This window comes from Elephas maximus, chromosome 19, assembly GCF_024166365.1.
Source record: "Elephas maximus indicus isolate mEleMax1 chromosome 19, mEleMax1 primary haplotype, whole genome shotgun sequence".
Taxonomy (NCBI): Eukaryota; Metazoa; Chordata; class Mammalia; order Proboscidea; family Elephantidae; genus Elephas; species Elephas maximus.
The window spans coordinates 47,210,943-47,226,507 of NC_064837.1; the positions used below are offsets into that span (position 1 = coordinate 47,210,943).

The following is a 15,565-nucleotide window of genomic DNA, read 5'->3' on the forward strand; positions in this document are numbered from 1 at the left end:
GCTCTAAGTTCTAGCACCAAACTGGTACAGGTAGGACGGTGGGGTACAACGGGAGGCTGAGTTACACGGTGGCCAAGGCAGCCGGTGGCTGGGGCTAAAAGTCAAGGGAGCTAGAGAGGATAAGACAAGGTAATGAATGGATGGGTCATCCACATGGGTATTAGCGAAGGCGATCTCTTGTCACCCCGCCCCTATAGAGCACAGGAGATGTGGTGGAGAGGAAAAACCTGACCTGGTGCTGAAATCTTGGAGGAAGGTCAAAGCATGTTCTGGAAGACGGTAATCATAACAACTGGACTTTGTCCTCAGCCCTTCACAAAGTGGCTTCACATCCACTCAACCCTCCAACCCTGCATCACCATTCTCACTTGCGAGAACACAGAGGGGTTTGCTGACATGCCCAAAGTCACACACAAAGTTCACCTTCAAATCCTTCCTTCCCGCTACCCGGTGAGCATTAGGGGAGGGCTGGGTAATGGGGTGGCATGGTAGGATCAGCAAGCCCTGGGGAATAAGTTGTCCAAGCTCCTCTTAGCACCCAGGTGTGTGGGAGAGTTAAAAGTGCCACCTTGGGCACCTAGAAAACTGAGCAAGCCTGAGCCAGTTCCAACCCAGAACATAAAGGCAGTGGGAAAACTCAGACATCAGGCACCTTGAAAAGCCCCCACTACACCACCGGGGTTTCTTTCCATTCCTAGAGGGGATCCTCTACCAACAGGCCAGAGAACAAACAAAAGTTGAACTACAGCGCCCCCTGGCAGGCAAGAGGGCTGGGTACCCCCATGAAGAGAGGAGATGAGTTCCTTTAGAGACACATTTTCCAAGGAAAAGGCTGAGGGTAGTTTGCTCACCATTGAAGAAGGTGCCACAGGGCACAGTGGAAGGGCAGAGGAGAATGGGGGAGTGATGGAGTCGGGGGAGACAGGTTGCTGGAGGCAATGGATGTAGGATGGGGTCTAACCAAGTTCTGTCCCCTAGGCCTGCCCAGTAGGGATCCTTCTGCTCAGCCAGGCAAGGGAGAGAGGTTCTGGGGAGTCAGAGTCTCAACTCCCAGCTGGGGAGATGATATGTCAGGGTCTTGAGAGGAAATAAATTGAGCCTGGTCTCCCCACAGCAGAGAATTCATCAGGGTCCAGGATCTGCCCTCTTTTGGCATCTCCTGGTCAGGCCATGGCTCAGGTATCTGACACCTGGGGCCCAGAGTCACATGCCAGGAAACTCAACACTCTTGAGCCCCAGCCCCCAACTTCCAGCAGCTACGAGTGAGCAGGGCTTCTGGAGGAGGAAGCGGGTCTCCAGAGCTGAGCATCAGGGAGGCTACTTCCCGGGAGAAGGAAGCACAGGAGAAGGCTCTCCCACCAACAGGGGTGAGAGGCTGGCAGGAGGAGGGAGAGGATGAGGGAGGAAAAGCGGGGTAGGGAGAACAGTGCTGGGGCAGGCAGAGGGATAGGTGCTCCAGGAAAAGAGGATGATAGGCACAGAAGGTGGGGCCTAAAGTACAACTTGTCTAGTCACCTAGCCTAACTGGACACCCTAAAGTCCTATTGCTGTCCTTCTTGTCTCCTTCACACTAGTGGCTATCTGGGCCCACCTGGCAATTACCCAGGTAGGCTGGGGGAAGATTTTATTCCAGTGAGGGACATCAATACATGAGTGAGGCAGAAACTTAAAAACTCCCAGACCGAGAATGGCCAAGAGGGCCTTGGTCAACAATCTTCGTAGAAAAATCCCCTAGAATCAAAAAGGCCCCAGTAGGGTACCAAGCCCAGGAGATACTTTTATCTACAGGGCCCTACTGAGAAACCCTAGGCCAAAAAGGGAACTAAGAAAGGCACTCAGGCCTGAGAGAACACTTGAAGAAGGGACCCCAGCCCAAAGAGACCCCAGAGAAGGGTCTCAGGAAGGCAGACCTACAGTAGGGGATAGGATTCTCTTTACTCAATCCTTCTCTATGGGGCCTTTTCTTCCCCAGATCCTACTCCACCCCAGGACTATGCCAAGCTGTGGCCATGCTCCCACCAGCCAGCTACCTGCTGTCCCTCCTGCTGATGATAGGCATGGGAGGTGCCGTGCCCAGCCCCCGGACACTTCCCCAGGGCTGCTACGTGGCAGAGGAAGCTGGTGAGGAGACATTCCGCTGCAGCCAGGCAGGCCTGAGTGCTGTACCCGTTGGCATCCCCAATGACACCCGCAAACTCTACCTGGATGCCAACCGGCTGGCCTCGGTGCCAGCTGGTGCCTTCCAGCACCTGCCTGTCCTGGAGGAGCTGGATCTGTCACATAATGCCCTTGCCCACCTCTCAAGGGCTGCTTTCCAGGGCCTGGCAGGCACTCTGCGCCACCTTGATCTCTCTGCCAACCAGCTGGCCTCGGTGCCTGTGGAGGCCTTCATGGGGCTGCAGATCCAAGTGAACCTATCCGCCAACCCTTGGCACTGTGACTGCGCCCTCCAGGAGGTGCTCAGGAGAGTGAGGCTGGCACCAGGCTCTGGGACGGGCATTGTATGTGGTGCGGGAGCCCGACCAGATCTTGTGGGGCAGGAGTTCCTGCCACTGGCAGGGGGGGAAGAGCTGTGTGGGAGAGGACGAGGTGGGGCCCAGCGGAGCACTGATGTGGCCCTGCTGGTCACCATGGGAGGCTGGCTGGTGCTCGTGGTGGCCTATCTTATTCACTACATGTGGCAGAACCGAGATGAGGCCCGGCGCTCCCTCAAGCGGGTTCCAGTGATGCCCGTGCGCTCCGAGGACTCCTCCACTCTTAGCACAGTTGTCTGAAGGCCAGGGAGCACGCCTCCTAGCCCTGCATCCCACATTCCCACCCCATGCCCTCTCCTTTCCTCTGACCCTCTCTGCCACCTCTGTAGTCTCATCCCACCTCCAAACTCCATCCCACCCCACCCTTCATTCTGTCTCCCCTAAACAACTGATCTCTTGCTCAATCAGCTCCATCTTTGATCACCTAATCTGTGCCTAGATTGTGCTGGACTCAGAAAACCCAAAGCTCCTGAGTCCACAGTCCTGGGGGAACAACAGAACAGAGAATGGCAGTAGGTGGTATGTGTGCCAACCAGGAAGAAGGAGCAGGTAGCTGTGGGAGCACTAAGGAGGGGGCCTCTACCTGGCTTAGGGTAACCTCAAAGGCCTCACACTATTGACGTTTTAACTGACAAAGAATGAAGGGGGCTTTGGGCAGAAAAAGGGGAGGAATGCTAGATGGAAGGTCACGTGCAAAGGCAAGGAAGATGTAAAATAATCTGGAATGTTTGGGCAGTGGCAGGACCTACCTCTGGGCTGGAATAGAGAAGCCAATAGTGGTGAGAGGATGGTGGTGCTGTCAGAAAGTTGAGGTGCGGCCCTGTGGGTGTCTCCTTTCTTCTCCCCCACCCTGTTGCCTCTACTGAGAACCACCACACTTCCTTCTTGCTCATCTCTCTTGCCCCCCAGGCCCCTCTCCCTGTACCCTTTAATGGGGACCCCCTGGTTCAGGGTCCCCTGCTTCCTTTTCTGGAGACTCCCCATCTCTGTCTTCTTTATATATTGAAGGGATTCTTGAACCCCCATCCCTTGGAGGCAAAGTGCTCTGTCTCCTCTATGACTGATCTGGGAATAGGTGACTGGGGGTGGGGGGCTAGAGGGTGTCCTGTCCCCAGAACATCACTAAACAATTCAATAAAGTCACTTTTATGAGCTCCTCTGATCTCTTCCTTATTGTTCATTTTATTGAACTTGTGTAGGCTGGCAGCAAGAAGGAGTGGGAGGGGCATTGAGCTCTCTACCACCATCTCCTCCATCACCCCTGGGTGGGGGTGCTCCTGCTGGATTGAATGTCAGATTCCTTTTTCTCCTTTTGCCTCTAAGCTCCTGACACTAGACTCTATCTGCTAGGGAAACCAGGGCCTACGAATTAAAGATGATGGAACAGGAAGATTGGGGAATAGTGGGGTTCTGGTGGAAAGACACACAGGGAGGAGGGAGGGAGGGCAGCATCAAGGCATCAGTCATCAGGCCCTTGGTCTCCAGCCTGCTGGTCCAGGCAGCCTCTCTAGGACCTGCAAGGACAGGAGAGAGGGTCGTAGGAGGCACAGAGAGAAGGGAGCCGCTACCCTCTGGGCAATCTGCCCTTTCTCTCGGCAGGAGTCTGAACAGGGTGTAGGAAGAAACCAGATGCACTCAAAGTTAATACAAGAATTCCTGGGGGGCAGGGGAGAGACTAAATTGGCTGAAGGAGAAGGTTATATGAGATATTCCTATTCCCAAATAGATTTCTCAAGGGACCCAAAGAGGTCAACACCATATCCCCTGCCTCGATGCAGGATGATTTGCCAGTGTGGGCTTCCATAGAAGACAGCTGCTTCTGGGAATCTTATGGGAGCCCCAGTAGCAACTGAAGATAAGAATCATTGAGCCAGGGTTTCACCCAGCCGGGGGCAGAGATTTGTGGGTGGCCACCCAAGGAGTGACAGAGAGGAATTCATTGTCTCCCCTGGTCTTTCTGCCCTATCCTGCCTTCTTGTTTTCTTCCCAGGCCCCCCTACACTTCCACTGGACCCCTGTCTCATCCCTGAGGCTCCCCTCCCCCCACCACTTAAAGTGTGAGCACCCTTATATCATCCAGGAAGCCCCATCTTGACCCACCTCAGAAAAACCTGAGCCCAATCCCCTTTTCTCAAGGGACATGGGTCTCCCGCCTCCAGGGATGCTCAGGGATGGGAAAAAAAAAACTAGGGTGTGGGAAGTTCCAGGTTGCAGCTTTGAGTCCCAGCAACACCCTGGCCTGGGCCTTGGAATCCTGGCCCCATCCCTATCAAAGCCACCATCAGTCCCTCCCCTGCCCCTTTCAGGGTCTGTCCCATTCTGTGCACCCACCATCTACTGGAATCAGGTTGGGACACTTCTCACTGGGGTCTGGGAAATAGATTGTGTAGACCTGTGAGGGTGGGAGGGTGGCAGATAGGCAGGGCACCTGTCTCTGTCACTGATGACCATTCCTGGAGCCTCATTCGACTCTATCATCCAGGCATCAGAGGCCACTTCTGAAAGTCTGCAGAGAGCCACTTCCCCTATCCTGACACCCAGCCCAGTTCTCAGAGGTGAGCTGAGAGTGGGAAAGGATCCAGGCAGGTCAGCTTTGGCTGTAGTTCAGATGGGAGGGGTTCTGAAGCCAGGGGACCTGAGCCCTGGATAACGAGCATTCCACCAATCATCACCATGGCCTTCCTCGTTCAGGCTCCTCTCCCATCTATAGCTAGGACAGGACGCAAGGGACTGGGAGGATGAATGGGGCAAAGATGGGAGGTGAGAGGAGGTGGAAGGAGATGCTTCACTGACTCCCCTGCCTGGGAAGAGACCCCCTCACCCCAGCCAGCTGGAGTCCCTAAGTCAGAACTTGGTGGGAAGAGGGTGTTCGAAGTTGTAGCTACAGTTTGGCTAACACTGAGCTGGACCCCCCACCCCAGACTCCTCCTAACCTGGAACAGTCACTGAACCTGAACAACCCCTCAGCACCCTGACCTCTGGGTTTTGCTTGCCCTCTGGGCAGGCGGGAACAGAGTGGCACATTGGCTTCAACCCCCTCCTCAGCTCTGCCAGGGACCAGAGGTCAGGGATCATGGGACCTGTTTTCCAAAACACCACCCGGGCCCTGGTGAGGCAGTTGGATCCTGTTGGGGACTTCATCCTGCTGAACAGCCTCATCGATGCTGCCCACTTTCAGCCCTTCTGCCTAGTACAGAGGAAGAGAAAGGTACGCTTTTCTGGGGGACGCAGTACATCAAGACTGACTTCTCCCTCCAGGGTGCGCTGGAGCCAGTAACAAAACTGCCAGGTACCAAGAGGGTCAGGCCAGATGCCTGGTCTAGTTGAGGCAAGAGGCAGGCACACATCCCAAGTACCCGGGAGGCCTGGGGTAAGCCCAGCTTGTCATTCACAGCCAGCATCCTGCAGCCAGCAGATTGTGGGTGGGAGTGGGGGCAGAGAGGCCCCTCAGCCCTTCCACCATCAGCTTCTTTTTGCCAAGTGGAGCAGAGGCCAGGGCGATAGAGAAAGGAGCCTCCAGTGTGAGGGCCGAGATGCGAACCTAGATCTCAGCGAGCTCCTAGGCTAATGAAAGAAATAGGAACCTTTCTCTTTGGGGAGCTCCCAGCCTGATGAGACCAAGACATCCCCTAGACACAGCGATTTAAGCACCTACAAAGCCTTATTATTTACTAACCCACTGCCCACTGCCGTTGAGTCGATTCCAACTTACAGCAACCCTACAGGACAGAGTAGAACTGCCCCATAGGTTTCCAACGAGTGGTTGGTTATTTCGAACTGCCGACCTTTTGTTTAGGAGCCAACCTCTTAACCACTGCACTACCAAGGCTCTTCATTATCTACTAAAAAAATAAATAGAGAGCAAACTGCATACACTAGAGCTGAGAGAGGGAGTGGAAGAGCAATGGATGGGGCATAACCCCACCCTTTCTTGTCTTGGGTTCCCCACAGGTGACTCAAGCACAACACTGAACTCTCCTACAGAGGGAAGGGACGTCAGCATCAAAACCCGATGCAGTTCAGTCGGCTTATTCCAAGGGCAGGGATTGTGTCGCTCTTGTTGGACTGAAGAGAATTCAATCTAGGAAGTTTCCCCTCATTTCTCTGAGACTCAGCCATCAGCAATCTCGCCTGCTTATAAGGAAGGTCGTCCCAAATCAGAAAGGCAGAAAACAGACAAAATAGGGCCTCTGAGCTGCCAAAATAGATGCCATTTTTTCTACCCATTCATTAGACAAACATTTATTGAGTTCCTACAAATGCCAGGCATTGCAGATACAAGGATGAGTAAGTCATGGTGCCCACCCTTAAGGACCTGATAGGATAGTGTATCAATGACAACAACCCAGGGTGACATAATTGCACACAGGAGCCACACAAGCCCAGGAGGGGCATCTAAATCCAACGTTGACTAAGGTTCACGTACTTAGCTCACAGGAGCACTCACTGAGAACCCATTTATTCTTATTTTACACATAGTTATAATAGTCTTGGAACTATGGCTTCTAGCTGTATGGTGGGTTCAAAGCAGTATCTTTGAAGTGAAAAAACTGTAAAAGGTATATTACAGACAGTTACAATAGCAGCAGTGAGAAACAATGGCCTGATGGCGGGGAGAGACATTATTAAAAGTATTTATAAGATCTCAAAAGCACCTCAGTAGGGCCGTTTAGTGCATCCTCAATGGTCTTGTGTGGACAAATGGCCCTCCCTACCTCAAAAGTCCCTATGGGAATCGGCAATATAGGGAATATTAATCACATTGACTTTGAGTTACCTGTAAAAAGGTCCAGTTTTACAGCATCCACTCACTGACACTGGGAGCAGGTGACACATTTAACAAAGAGTTTCCATCCTATCAGGGCCCAAATGCAAAAGCCACTGTCAAGTTGATTCTGATTGCTAGCAATCCTGTAGGACAGAGTAGAACTGCCCCAGAGGGAGTCCTAGGCTGTAACATTTACAGGAGCGGACTGTCACACCTTTCTCCTGCCCCATCAGGGCAGAGGTAAATAATGCAGGGTGACTGTTGGAAAAACCTCACTATATCTTGCCTACCCCCTTGTCCTTCTTCCCACTGATTAAGACCTCCCCAGGAGTCACACAGAGCAAGGCCAGTCTCTCTTGGGCATGACAGCCTTTAGATATTGAAGATGGCTCTGGAGCCTCCATCACTTGGGGTCAGCACATCACCGTTCTTTTCCACCCTTGTCCTTTGTCCGTTTTTATGTTCCCCACCGCCACCACGCACGCATCTCCTTCAGGCTTCGGAATTCAGTTTCTCTTCTCCCAGTCACAATACTCATTTCTGCATATACAACAATTACCATCTTCTTTTAGAACGTTAAAAAAAAAAAGTTAAGTCCCCACACTAATATTAATGTCTGAGGTCAGCTCTCAATTCACATTCACTTTTGGGTCAAGGGCAATTTATCATGCAGAGTCCTTCAGGGAAGGTCTCCTGCAAGCGGTGTGTGGGAACAAGCATGAGGGGGTCTCTGTCCTGTAGAGCCAAGAAAAGACTCTAAGGTCACAATTCAAGGCTGCAGTGATGGAGGAGTAACAGCAGGGGCGAAGACCGCAGCCATAGGGCTCCCAGTGAATATTTGTCACAGTTGGGGGCAAATGTCAAAACTCCCTGGACATAGAGAAGCTCTGCATTATGAATGATCTGGAAAATCTAAAGAAGAGGTGAGCTGCAGTGGGGGGTGGGAGGCAGGTTGAGGGCTCCAGGTGAAAGGCGCTCACACAAGGGGCATGTCACTACCCCCAGAGCAGCATAGACTGTCAGAATTGACAAAGATCTTCATTTTACAAGAGGGTCCAGACAGGGGCAGTGAGTTGCCCAAGGTGACACAGACAGGGAAGAACAAGGACTAGAATCCATGGGGCCCTGTCCCTCTAAGACACGCACACAGAGAGAGACAGAGATGAGAGAGGGGCAAAGAGGAAGAGGGACCCAGCTGAGGGGGCTCTGACATGGATGGGAAAAGGGTTCTACCCACTCAGAGCATCTGAGCCCACCACCACAGGTAGCTGAAGAAGCCAGAACCATTGTTCCTAGAGAAGCTGCCAGAGGGTGGGGAAAATCTGTACGTGGCAACTGAGGCTGTGGAAACCCTGAAGGAAGCTACACTGGAGAACGGTGGCAAGGCTGGAGGGGGCATCTTCACCACCCTCCTCACTGCTGTGGGGCTCAAGGCTGGCAATCTCCAAGATGTTTCCTCTACCCCACCCCCATCCATGCACACATTTGCCCCCCACTCCTCACTTCTCAAAGCCCCAAAGGACTTCTCCATCTATCATCTCACAGGAATCCTGTGAAGTAGCCTAAATTCCTATTGTATTCCCTATTTCATAGTGTTTAGGAAACTGTATCTCAGAAAAGTTCAGTGACTTACCCAAGATCACCAGCCACTTACTTATTGGCAAATCTGTCCATTTCCCGACTCCCTGCTGGTGTTTTCCCTTCACAGTTCCACCCTCTGCAGAGTTCTCCCACTCTCAGACAGAGTTCCCCTCCCTTTCATTACCTTCCATCTCTCCTCACCACCCTTGACCCCCTCACCCTCTCCTTTGACCGCCTTCTTTCCCCAGGGCACTCTCAGTTTCAACACTGCCATCAACCTGTCTCTGGGTGCCATCTTGGCCCTTTGCCTCAAGTGGCTGGTCATTGGGGTGGAATGTGAGGGAGAGGACGGGAGGCAGGGGTCCCAGGGTCCCCACATCTCAGTTCCAGTCCTTTGCATACAAGCTGAAATTGGGGAGGTTGCAATTTGCCATTACTATTTAGGTCCTATCTCTAAAACCAGCCAGTGGCCTCGGAACCCTCAGGCCCCTCCCCACCTCCACTCTACCTTTTTGTATCACTCCCTAAAGCCTGCACCTCCCACCGACTCCTCCCCTGTTCCCAAGGCCACACAATGTGTGTGGGGTGAGGGGGGGCAGGGAAAGTAAAAAAGAGTCAGAAGACCAATGTCCCATTTCTACCCCCATAGACATCCCTCCATTCAAGGACAAGAAGCTGGAAATATTCCCCCTCAAAGTTGAGAGAATCTGAGGGACTCTTCTCCCCTTCCCCACCCCATAATGTGATGGGGGCTGGAGAAGAGTGGACAAAATGTTAGAAAGTTAAGGAGACACAAAGACCCCCTTTCCCAGCAAAGGAAAGGAACTGGTCAAGTCAGGAACCCAAGACTAGAGCTTGGGGGCAACAGTGGGAGAGATGCAGAGGGATCCTTCAGACTTTGGCAGGCCCTGGTGATGACTGGGATCCCAGTCACAGGTTTCTTGGGTCCTGGAAGCACATAAACCCTTGCCCATCCTCAACCATATTGTTCTAGGCAGGCTGGAACTAAACCCACTCAGGGCTTCAGGATGGTGCAGGGCAACACCTCAACCCTTGTGGCTCTCTGCCCTTGCTCTTCTCTCCATCTGCTATTGCAGTCACCCATGGTGACTACATGTGTCTCTTTTCCCCTCTGCAGGGTCCTCAATGTCTCCATGTAAGGAATTCAGCTCCCCTGAGGTCCCTTGTCTGCTTCCCCCCAACCCCACACCAAACCCTGGCCTTATCATTTTTCCCTTGAGAGAGGGGACAGGACGCCAAGTCTGAGAAGGGGGCCTCTGAGTATGGGGGTGGGGGACCTGTTAGGTGTGGGCACCTTTTAGATGTGGGGACCCTGGGACTTCTGCCTCCCCTCCTCTCTTTCACATTCCACCTGGCTGTTTTCCCCAATGACCAGCTGCTTGAGGAGAGAGGCCGAGAAGGCACCCAGAGGCAGGCTGATGGAGGTATTGAAACTGAGGGTGCCCTGGGGAAAGAGAGGCGGTCAAAGGCGAGGGTGAGGGGGTGGAGGGTGGTGGGGAGACACGGGAGACAATGAAAGGAAAGGGAACCCTGGCTGAGAGTGGGAGAACTCCGGCACAAGGTGGAACTGCGAGGGGAAAACACCTAAGCGGGTTTAGAGAGGTAGAGTCCGGGTCACCACTGTCCTGTACCCAAAGCGCCTTCCAGGCCTGAGCCAGCCCCACGGGAGCACACGGGGTTTCGGGTGCTGCAGGCCGAAGTGGAAGAGCAGCAGCCGGCGAACAAGAGCCTTACCCTGCAGCAGCAGAGCGCCCTGCTGAGGGAAGTACTGGCGCTGCCGGGCCAGGCGCCGGCGCGGCGGGAGTTGAAGGGCGCGGTGACGGCGGGGCTGGGACGGCCGGGGGCGGGGTGCTAAGCGAGTCAGGGGCTGGGCTGGAGCGGCGACGGTAGGATTGCGGAGGCTGGGGCGGGGCTAAAGTTGGCTGGGGGAGGGACGGAGACGACGGGGGCGGAGTTGGGGAAATCGCGGGCGGGGCTGAAGTGGTGAGGGCTGGACGCGTGCGCGGCGCGGCGTTCGGGGCGGAGCTGGATGGTGTCGGAAGGATTGCGGGAGGAGACGTGAGCGTGGTTTAAAACGGCTGGGGGCGGGGCTTGAGTCGGCCGGAGGCGTGGCTACAGGCAGAGCTGCGGGCTGCTGGGGGCCAAGTGTCGGCTGGGTGGCTGGAACGGGCCTCTCACACCCCCGAGACTTCAGCTAGCATGTCCACCCAAGGGAAGCTCTTTCAAGGCTGAGGAAGAGACCCTGAGCCCCAACCCTGAGGGAATCCTCAAAATGAGAAGACCTGGCCCCCATTCCTCAGGGAGCTACCTGTCTCTCTGACTAGAGGAAGATCCAGCTGATCAAGTCCTAGCTCGCTGCCAGGTGGATGGGGCCCTGGCTCTTGATGAGCCAGTGGCTCTGGGAGTTCTGGGGAGGCCCCGGAGACACAGTCCTCGGCTGCAGGAGTCTTCTGGCAAGCTCAACGCCATACTGGCTGGGAACATCATCTATCTGCTGGGGACTCCGCAAGGGAGGGGGTGTGTAGGCCCTGATGTGACAGGCCTACTGGGTTAGGCTTAGTGGTACCAAGCAGGACCTGCAAAAATGAAGAATTATTATTCAAGACGGTGACAACAGAACGTTGAACCAAGTACTGCACAGGTGGAACACCCATGACGCCAATCCTTGTACCAAGCTACAGGCAGTGAAGCAGGGCCCAACCCTGCTGTCCCCCGCTCCAAGGAAGAGGCAAGAGGTGCTACCCCACCTGCTGTTCTTGTTTGCCATTGAATTGATTCCGACTCATACCGACTCTGTAAGGACAGAGTAGAACTGCCCCATAGGATTTCCTAGGCTGTAACAATGGGCTCAAACATAGCAATGATTGTGAGGGTGGTGCAGGACCAGGCAGTGTTTCATTCTGTTATACATAGGATCACTATGAGTCAAAACCAACACAATAGCACCTAACAACAACAACAATCTTTATGGGAGCAGATAGCCAGGTCTTTCCTCCCGCAGAGCTGTTAGTGGGTTCAAACCACTGACCTTTTGGTTAGCCAAGTGCTTAACTGTTTGCATCACCAGGGCCCCTTGCAAGCCCACCTAACCTGTCCATTTTCCCTAAAGAAAGTGGAACACACCCCTCCTGGACTCTCATCTTCTCCTGGGGAAGAATGAGTGGATCTGCCCTCCCAAGTTAGCCCCGGCTCCCAGACCCCCTTGCAGTCTCCTGCCCCCCAGAGGGAGAGAGGGCATACCTCTGTCTCTTCCCTCTCCACTTCTCTGTCCTCTGCAGAGCTGAGCAAGGAGCAACAGCAGCTGCTGGCCATGTCTGTGGAGAAAGGGATCCTGCCCCAACAGATGAAGCTGGTGAGAAGTCCAGGGTGTGCAGGCTGGACATGGGGGTGAATGTGAGCACTAGAAGGGATCCTGGAGCCCACCTAGCTCAACCCCTTGCTTCCTGGATGAGCACTCTGAGGCCAGGAGAGCTGAGGGACTTCACCAGAATCCTGGTAGGGCTCTCAACAGAACTCAGGTGTCTATTTCTGCTGGACTCTAGCATTAACAGGCAAAGGGGTTCCAGGATGGGGACAGGGGCTGAGATTTAAATTCTACTGCAGACCACCTCTGAAGTTGGTGGCTCCCCAAATGCAAAGCATCCTGTGATGTTTATGCTCTGTTGTGCAGATGGAGACCATCCTGGACCAGAACTTTCTCCGAGAGGAGGCAGGGCCTTTCTATCTTCACTGCGAACTGTTAGTGGGGGCTTCTGAGGTGAGGACCCAAAGGTGACCCAGGCCCTGATGGGACTCTGCCACCTCGACATACAAGGAGATGGACCCCTCTGCACCTGGGAACCCAGTGCCCTGCTGCTGCTCTGTGCCCTCTATGCTTCCCTCTCCATCTTTCGGGTGCTGACCGACAACACCTGGCTATCCAGCCACTTTGTCCACCATGGATCCCCAGCTCTGACCCGACCTGGACTAGGGAAAGCAGAGTGGGGCTTGAGGATGGGCCTAGGGGAGGTGGTGAAAATGGAGAGCAGCTTCGGCTCCAAGCTCCCCTTGGAGGCAGCTTGAAAGGCTCCATCTGGAGCCCAGCCTCTGGTAACAAGGATCTGGAGACTCTGTCCCATGGAGAGGGCTTGGCAGTCACAGCCAAGGAGGAGAGCTTCCCTTCCATCAGCCATGAAGTGGGCAGAAGCTCCAAGGCCTGCTCCAGCCACATCAGCAGGGACTCAGGAAGAATTGGAGTGTTAGGAGGATCTGGCCTGCGGGTCCCAGCCTCAGCTGACAGAAGAGGCTTCTCTGGGCTTGGGCTGGGGGCTGACAGTAGCCTTCTTGCTCACACCAGCCTGATGGGTAGGGAGATGGGCAATGGAGGGCTGGGGGCAATGAGGGCTGCCACACTGAACTCTGATGCTGAGTTTGATGCAGTCCGAGCTGAACATCAACGTTTGCTCAACCAGGAGTTTGGGAATGTCTTGGGTTCCAAAGCTGACAAAGGAATTTGGGGAGAAACCTCAACATTTTTTAGGGGACCAGAAAGGAGTCTGGGGTCTTATTCCATTCAGAAAAGGGGATTTATTGAAGTATGGCCACAATCTGGAGTCTGTACCCCAAAACTTTCAACCTCCCTAGTGAGATATAAAACAAAACACTCTTGGGGAGTGTTCTTCCTACCTCTCCACCAGACTGTCATGCCCCCATTCCAGTCTGTGTTCATCCCTAACCATTCCACTTCCTTTTACTCAGAGAAGGGCTAGGCATATGTCTGTGCAAGGGGTCACTCCCCCTAAATGCTCCAGCCATCCCACACCCTACAAAGCAGGCTTTGTATCTGTGTCCCTGCTTCCTAAACCTTCTCCCTGCCCTTATAACTCCCAGAGTACCCTTCTGCCAACTTGTTCCCATTCTTGCCAGGGTCAGTGCCTTCTGCCCTTCTGAATTACAGTAGCCTACCCCTCTCTCTTTCCTCTTTGACCCCTTCCCAAGGGGAAAAACAATAATAAAAAAGGAAAATGGGTAAGAAAATAATTTCTCATCTCAATCTCTGTGTGTGGACTCTGTGGGTCAGAGAGACGTTAAGGTTCCCAGAGAACAGCTGGCTGGGGCTTCTTCACCTAACTCAATTCCCTTCCCTGGCCCCCGTCTCCTATCAACGACACACAGATCACAAACTTGGTCTGCAGTTCGTGATTATCGTCCATGACCTAACACTGAGTGACCACCAGAGGGCGATAGAGAGCAAAGCCCTGCCACCTGCCTGAAAGCGCTTCTTCATTCCCTGCATAAGCACCATACGCCCCCCAGCCTCCTCTTTCAATATTGTTGCTTTAAATTTACCTAAAGAGTTTTTACATGTTAGTCTAACTTAAATATCTTCCCGCACGTTTTAAATTCTATCCCAGATTCCCCTCTGCCCCTTCTAAGGAGGAGGGCTGTTTGATGAAGGTAGTAGTTAAGGGCTGTCAAACTGAAGAAAGAAGTGAATCGTCATATAATAAGGGCATGGGGCAGATGGGGAGGGAGGTGAACAAAAAGACCAGAGATTCAGCAGGGGCAAGGTTTTCTTTGTTTTTGTTTTGTTTTGTTTTGTATTTAAGTCAGAGAAGAGAGACTTGGGAGCAGCTGCTATAATGCATGGAACTTTGGGGACAAAGGTGGGTAATGAAGTTTCTAAGGAGTTTTGTTAAGTATAGTAAAACCCCCAGGAAAGATCACTTCATGGTTTTTGAGGTTGGTTTGTGTTTCTTTTGGATGAGTCATGAGGCTGAGAGCCTCAGGTGAGAGCAAGCCCCCAGTTACAATCAGGTCATAACCCACATATCCCAACATGTCAAGAGCTTTGCTTGTAAATGTCTTGATTTGTCATCTAGAGACCTGATCTAGATAATCTAAAGAGCCCCTTTTAAAAGTCCTCTAGGCAGGGACCTAAGATGAGAGCAGGACCTGAGTGACCTGTGGTGAGACATCTGAGTTCCCATTGCAGACATGCATCCTGGGCTTTTCCAAGGATTTCATGATGCCTTAAGTCCTGGGTGGTGCAGACGGTTAACATGATCAGTTGCTAACCAAAAGGTTGGATGTTTGAGTCCACCCAGAGGCACCTTGGAGGAAAGGCCTGGCAATCTACTTCCAAAAAATCAGCCATTAAAGACCCTATGGAGCATAGCTCTACTCTGACACACATGGGGTCACCATGAGTTTGAGTCAACTTGATGGCAACTGGTTCTGGTTCTGCCTCTGTGTATGTGTGTATGTGCTATACAATATTCCATCAGGAGTAGAGGCACTGAACACTGAACAACAGAAAACCCTTGGAGTATCTCCATCTCTGACTACACAGACGTATCTGTCTAACAGTGCCATAGATAATGTGTATGTAGGGAAAACCAATGGAGTGAGGTAGTGATTTACAGATTGAAAAACAAAGATGGAGGACAACTTTCCAGCTGCTCTGCTCTCTGTGGGAATATGTGGATGCACAGGATTTCTTATCCCTTTAATCACACCCACAAGACCTCATCATGAACCCTAGATTCTTCCTGATGGCTATGTTGATAACAGAACAGAGATGCCTTCCCTCATCATACACACATATGCACAAATACACACAATTACATCCTTCCCATTGCCATTTTCTGCACCCCCTCCCAAAGGTGCCTTCCCCCATCTC

General features: G+C 52.9%; 1 protein-coding gene across 1 annotated transcript; it reads left to right on the plus strand.

The window, feature by feature from the left end:
- The first annotated feature begins 1,170 nt into the window (after positions 1-1,170).
- LRRC3C (leucine rich repeat containing 3C) lies at positions 1,171-2,774 on the plus strand. Its single transcript, XM_049861348.1, has 2 exons — positions 1,171-1,262; positions 1,973-2,774. Exons 1-2 carry the CDS (start codon positions 1,171-1,173, stop codon positions 2,772-2,774), a joined length of 894 nt encoding a protein of 297 aa, XP_049717305.1.
- Positions 2,775-15,565: the final 12,791 nt, after the last annotated feature.

Coding starts and splice junctions, on each gene's coding strand:
- LRRC3C (XM_049861348.1), top strand. CDS start 1,171: ATGGCTCAGGTATCTGACACCTGGGGCCCAGAGTCACATGCCAGGAAA. Junction 1,263..1,972: donor CCAACTTCCAGCAGCTACGA/GTGAGCAGGGCT, acceptor TTTCTTCCCCAG/ATCCTACTCCACCCCAGGAC.